The 7,165-nt window shown below is 38.6% G+C and overlaps 1 protein-coding gene across 1 annotated transcript in view; it reads right to left on the reverse strand.

Annotated features, from left to right (window-relative positions):
• The window catches only part of LOC114062072 (nck-associated protein 5-like), a gene marked incomplete at its 3' end in the record, with an annotated part of 231,969 nt that extends 225,175 nt beyond the window's left edge, over positions 1-6,794 (reverse strand). The window contains exon 1 of the mRNA XM_027893111.1: positions 6,696-6,794. Coding sequence (XP_027748912.1) covers positions 6,696-6,764 — 69 coding nt within the window. The remainder of the gene's footprint in view (positions 1-6,695) is intronic.
• Between the last annotated feature and the right edge of the window lie 371 nt (positions 6,795-7,165).

Consider the following 7,165-nt stretch of genomic DNA (forward strand, 5'->3'; position numbering starts at 1 on the left):
TGTAACGTCACATTCGCCGTGACACCTTTCATCTGAAGATATCAAAGCAAGCCACAGACTCATGCTAATAACAGACTGCTCCCAGAATACTTATGAGGTAGAGAAATTATTACAATGTCCAATTTATTGATGAGAAAACCGAATCAGAATTTTATTAATGAGAAAACTGAATTAGCAATTTATTAAACTGAGTTAGAAATTGATTGGAGGTGACAGATGTCAGACTTAACCCTCAAACACCTGGCTCCCAGCCCCAGCTAACACAAGCACACTTCTCAACACCCTCCGGTTCAACTCGGTGTTTTTTGCCCATGACAGCAGTAGAAGCACAGGCTGATGAAGGCATCACTCCCATGCCCCAGTACAATTCATCACATTACACTCTCCCCTTATTACAACAAAGTGGTGCCATTAAAGCTCATCCTACAGAGCCCCACAGGAGCGTGTGACCAGAATGAAAGCAGCAGGGCACAGTTCACGAGCCACCAGCGAAGCACTTTACCCCAGCTTGCTTTCAGGAGTAAAAGCCTCATTTTAAATAAAACAAAAACTTCTGCTTTGATAAATGCTGGCTGCTTCAAAAAGATATTTTGCTCTCAAATCTCCCCAGCTAAATGCCACCACAGCTGCAAGGGCCAACCGTGTGTGTAGTCAGGCTGGGAATTATCCACATAAATAAAGAGCACAGCTTGAAACATTGACTTTTTCCTGATCAAAAGGGCCTGGGAGGCAACTGGACAGTTTGGATCAGGCAAAGGATAGGGCTTTTATTATTTTCAAGGAGCACCCCAGTGAATAGAGTAGTCAATGCAGCCCTGGTGGCAGTGATATGTTCTAACACTCTCCTCATCCCACACAAATTACTTAAAAGCTTGGCTTGGGGTCTAGTTAGTTGGGGGGTTTTTTTCAAGTTTTCTTTTTAGTGAAGAATTTCTGTAGGGAAAACCTGAAATACAACCAATCCTTTCATTAGCCTTTTTAATAGCATTCCCTGTCTAAGCTGCCTCTCTCACATACTGAATAATAAATTGCAAACATCAGCAAAGAAATCTTCTCACATCAAAAATGTCTTAATTTTACCCATATTAAGAAAGCATGTGCTTAAATGTTATTGAAGTATATTTTTTATTTTACTATGAATTTTCATATTAGTTTCCTCTTATATTCCAGTCTGAAACACAAAAAAGAGCACATAAAAATCCCTTTCCATCCTGTATTTACCTCCTTTCAATATTTTCAACTAAATATGCTGAAATGAAAGATTTAACATGACAAAAATTAAAACCATTAAATGCTCACAGTTTCACTTTATAAAGCTGTTCTTCTTAACTGAACCTAAAGGATTTAAGGATTTAACTCACACAATAAGCAAAATGTTCTTCAGAAAGAACTCTTTCTCTTTTAGCAGAAAACAATCTGACATGGAGGTATGTGACAGCTAAGCAATGTATTCTAAATAAATGCATTCCAAAAATAATATGAATCTTGCAGTTTACTTTCATGCTAAAGACAAGTAGTGTGGCAATAACAGCAATGGTTTGGTCTCAGTTTTTAAACAGCAATCCAGCAGGACAGAGTTCCACCTCGTTCTTCAATTGTTGTTTATATTTTCATCTTATGACTACATATATGACAAAATACCTCTACTAATGTCAGAACTACATGATGGAATGAAGATCTGCTATTTAGAACCAAAAAAGTTTCAGAGACCATCTTTCATCCTCCTATCTCAAATCAGTTTGGTTTTCAGAGTTGTGGTGTTTTGACTGTAATCAATTGGCACAAGAAAACTTTATAAACCCAAAATACAGTGGCGTGGTAAGGTAGTATAAAATTATATTGAAACTGTAAAAAGTGTCTCCTCCTTCAGTGGTATGTTTTGGTTTTTAAATACCAGGTAGAAATTACAAAGATTTTATTTTCTGTAACTGATCTCACAGGATTACCTGTAAGAATCGCTACGAAATTAATATTTTGTAGCTGTTTCACCTAAATCCAAGCTATGAAACATTAACATCACCGCAGGCTTACCTGCTTTGTCTGCAAATGTAAATGAGTGGGTGTATAATAAATCTCTAACGTTGCCAATACTGGAAGGTGACAGAGCAATAACAGCCATTGACTATACCAGAAATTTCTGTACTACCACCTGTGACATTATGACTAAAAGCTGATAGGGATCTAATTTCTTTGAAGCAAATAGCAAGATGCCCTTTTGACCTGGGCAGCACTATCAATTCCTCTACTGCATTCTCTGCCTCCTCTTAATAGTGGTAGGATTCTGGATCTTGTTAAAATACACATTTTCAAATTACTAACTTCCAGTAAATTATTAATTCACGAGGTCCATCATTACTCACTTAAAAAAAAAAAAAGCTCTCTATGAAGCACATTTTATGAACACATTTGAGCATCTATACTTTTTAATTTTAAATGGTTTATTTGCCTCCTTTGTAAAGCTTATCCCTCCAAGACACCAGATGGCAAGAGGTAGAGTAGTATATGAAACAATACAGAACTCTTCTCCTTTATCTGAGGTGATAAAAAAGGATTTACTGTGTATGTGGTGTAAGGAAGAGTGTTTTAACATTTATGAAATTTCTCACTGTTTGAAGGATGTTTCTAACATGGATTCTCCTTATCTGAAGTCTGAAACTTATTGTTTGATGGGATAGGCCTGAATACGAAACTGTCTGATGAAACTCATGGTCATACTTTGAAGACTCAAATCCATATTCTAAGGAGTTGAAAGTCATGTCTTTTCTTCAGAAACAACTCTTTCCTTTCCTCACTCTTCCATAGAATACCATCGTGGCCTATATATTCAGAGTCTAAGAGATGAGGTAGGAAGAGGAATTTTTTTTTTTTTTTAACATCACTGTGCAATATTTGTAGATTAACTCATGGAAAAAAGCATTCCAGAAGAAGATTACAATCTGATGCAGATGGGAAAAGCAGCACAGCTGGGCAGGGTGAGGAATGTTATCAGAAACGCCTATTTGTATCTCACAGTACAAAAGTAGAAACATGTTTTCTTTAAACACACAGAAATCATAATTCTTTCTGAGATACAATAATGCTGGAAGGACAAGCTGCATTTGAGCAAATCAAGGCAAGATTTCCCCAGCAAAGTGTCCAGTCCTGAATGCCTGAGAGGTTAAAACACAAAACGTTTTGGGAAGAGAAAGGACAAGAGAGGCACAAGAACTTACACAAGCAAGGACTGGACTAAAGCAGAGTGCTCAACTAGAATTTGGTAATACAAGATAATAAAGACAGACATCATATGATATGAAGGCAGTAATTAGGATGAGGTATGATAGAACAAGAATTTGGGGAAAACAAGAGGAATACAAAGGTCTTTGCTTTGCCTGGTTGAACTCTGTGGAGTCACAAGACCTCTGGTGTGATTTACAAACAGGCTGCTGAAGGCATTTGAATCTCAAAATGTCTCTTCCAAAACAATGAAGAGTGCTCAAAAGTTTCTAATTCTGTATGAATGACTGTGATCTAGTTAGAGATATTCTACTCAATATAAAGCCTCATAGACACTGACCTGCAAGACACCAGAACTGCAAATGGACGAGTGCACTGGGAAACTCAACAGGCAAGCACAACCTGCGAGAGCCAGTCATAGAAAAAGACACTGTTTTAAAACTGGATGTGTCCAGCTGATGCCATGATGGGTTTATACGTCCAAAATATTGAAATGTTGCAATATCTCTTTCCCTCACGTGTTTCCTTCAACACTTGCACACCAATATGGGTTAATTAGCCATGTGCCTTCAGCTGGCATATGTTAACATTAATTCATGCCAGCCAGTGCTTGAAGACTGATTTCAACTGTGTAATCTCCCACCCTAGTTACCACTTACTGAGGAGCAGGGAGAGAATACCATCTCATACAGCCACAATTTCTGTTTCTCCTCCAATTAAGTCCTTATGAGCATTTTAATATGCACTAGCACTTTCAATATACACAAAGCACTTTTGATGGTGTTACACAGCATTCCCCACGACATTGGTAAATGTCTCTCTTTACTCCCCCCATACTGATATAAAAGGATAAGAATTAAACATAGTACACTATCTTGGCTGTAAATCAAATCCAAATTTGCAATAGGTGGTTACTGGAAGCCACAACTACCCAGTTCCTTGTTCCCATCCACAGAACAGATCACACAGTCATCACAGGGAAATGAAAGTTTCTAACTTAATACATTTTGTAAAGGCCAAATCTAGTCCATTACATGAGTGTAAACATGTAGGGAAAAACAGTACTGATTTGCCATACTAAGCAATATCTTCGTGCAAAATTCACAAGAGCTAGCATTTCCCTTGGCTTTCAGTACCCAGTTTCTATGAGTATTCTTTTTTCCACATAAATATTGACAGTTCACAGCTGATCGTTTGGACCACAGCAGTACATTTTAGCTGCAGGATTTAGGCTGAAGTCTGTTTTGGGGGTGTGCATGCCTAGAACCTCTAGCAGAGGTTGGCCCTGGGAATAAACATACTCCTGAGCAGACAAAACCTTCCAGATTTTTTTTTTTACTCTGATTATATTACATAAAATTGTGAGTTCACACCAAACCTACCTTCTCTACCCACCAACTCAAAACAGTTTTAAAGCACTGAGAGAATAATGTGGTCTGCTGAGTGCATGCAAGCTGAGAGGGCAGGTTTTGTTGCAGGCTGAACAAGCTAAAAACAGTTACCTCTCACCATCAGAGCCCTGATCTGCGTGTCCTGAGCAGGAGAAGCTTAGACAGTTCCTCATAAGGATTCTGAGAGCAGCTTATAGTCAGGGCGAGAACTTGCTACTCTTCCTACTTTTATCTCTCTCCAAAGGATGTTATTTTTCAAAATAAAGGGATGTAATTCATCATCATCAGAAACAGTGCCAAAAAAAGGCAGACCCCTTTTAAAACATGCTCTGCACATTTCATCACCAGCCAACTAACACACCCTGGAGAAGTGCAGACCTTGCAGCTGAGGCTCAAGGGACATAAGCAGAGTCCTTGAAGGGGCAGACACCTGGGAAGGTGGTACTGCTCCACTAGCCCTGATAAAAAGCACAGCAGGTGAATGAAGAGCATCAGTGGATAGAATGAAATCTACTCAGTACATGTTCACTGCTTTTACTGTGCCAGTGAGCCTTTTACTTTAGGAAAGAAAAAAAAAAAATCCCAAACCACAGTTTTAGGATAAGATGAAAACACCTACATAGCTGTAATAAAGAATAAAATTCAAGGTAGGCTAGTCATCTTAAAATTTGCTTGAGACGTGGTCACCGTAAATTAGGGCAACACATTACATTATGGGAATACAGAAGGCAGACCAAAGAGAGGAAACAGAGAAGTTTCCATTTTCTAGGAAGTCTTTGTAGTCTTTTAGGTGAAGAAAATCCCAGCAGCAGACTGCAGTGCAGGTGAGGCAGGAGTGGGTGGCCAGAGTGGGCTGTGGGCAGCTCAGGTAATGGAGTGAGCAAAGGGGTGGATGAGGCCTTGCTACCCAGCATTGCAGGCAACAGGGTTGGGGTCCCACAGTTATCATCTGTGTGTAAAAGGATGTTACAGGAGATGAGAATACCTGCTCAAGGAGCCATTGGGGATGAGGACTTTTAATGCCTATTGGTACATTCTGCTTGCTAATTCTCTGGTGCCCTGTTACCTTGCTGCTGTCCTTTTCTCCCTCTAATCAAGTACTTTTTTGTGAATCATTTGACCTGTTATTTATGAGTGGCATTGGGCAAAGTTTAATGTTTTGTGTCTTTCATGTGAGAAGCCAAACTGGTGTTCATTAGTGAACTCTAAATCTAGCCCTTTGTGGCTACCAATGCCAAATTCATCTGCTTCCATTACTTCCCAGCATCAATCTCAGCCATACCCCCCCCAAAAAAAAGGGAAAAAAGGCAGCTCTATTAACAACAACCTTCTTCCTCAGAAGATCACCTCTATTAATGTCAAAGAGATGGCATGGGTTTCCTTGGCTCTCTCAGCTTTGCTTGTTTCAGTATTTGCAGACAAGCCTGCTGAGAACTTGACATGGGTATATTTATCCTTAAACACAACTGTTCAGCATTCATGAGCATTTTCCAGTCATGTGTCCATAGCACAGCTCAAAAACTCCTTGTTCATCTCAGTCATCATTTGAAAACATTAACCAAAAATAAATTAGACTGCAATCCCCAATTAATGTAAACCCTATGTATAGCAAAAGCAATTATTTTACGGCATGTGACATTTATGATTATCTTGCAGTTGATATTAGAGAAGTTTACACATTCACTCTGATGAAAAAGTTTTTCTTTGTATCCCTGATAGTGAAATAAACATTTCTGATTATATGAACCTCAGCAACCTACAGCTCTCATAAGCTAAGTGTGAAGCAATACAGAACTGATCCCACAAAGGCTGAGTAGTATTTTAATTACAAGTTTGCTATACTGGTATGGATTCCTTCCTTGGGTAAATCCAGTGAATTCAGGGACATGTTTAGATATAGTGACAAGTTTCTACTGAGGATGCTGTAAAATTCCTCCAGTACTTTTTCTCTGAAGAATCTTAATAATCACAAAAGGTTATGATATTGTGATGAATAGATAAACATCTTTAAAATGAACATAATCATTTGTATTGCCTATTAACAACTAAATATGACAGAAGATACATTCAGTAAATATTCATTCTTACCACAAGACTGCTGTCCAGAGAAAGTCTTTTCCCAAATTCCCTTTTCTGTAGCTGTCTTTTCCTCTCCATAGCTGAGGTTATTTGTTTTCCTTTTGATCAGCTTGAGATGTCAGTCTGCTCCCAGCATCACTGGAAAAAAAAAAATTAAATGCACATTTCAATATTCTACTTAAGAGTTTCAGTCTTTCCTCATTAACTTTGTAATAACCCAGCAGCTAATGACTTTGTGTCTCTAGTAGGCTGTGTTCCAGAAACAAATTTTCTGTGCCAAAAAAAGATAAACTCTCCAAACAGAAATATTACCAATGTGTTTGGGTTGCTTCTCAAAGAAAAAAAAAAAATCTGCTACTACTGTCTTTCTCAATACACCCATGTTTCCATAGTCTCTTTTGAACTGGGCTGGAAGGTGGATTTACAGAGCCAATGAACTACCTGGGGCCGGGGAGGGGGAGGGAAGCTGCTGGTTTCAC

The sequence above is a fragment of the Empidonax traillii genome, unplaced genomic scaffold, assembly GCF_003031625.1.
Source record: "Empidonax traillii isolate 1590-97213 ecotype Southwest subspecies unplaced genomic scaffold, ASM303162v1 scaffold381:size621868, whole genome shotgun sequence".
NCBI classification, from domain to species: Eukaryota; Metazoa; Chordata; class Aves; order Passeriformes; family Tyrannidae; genus Empidonax; species Empidonax traillii.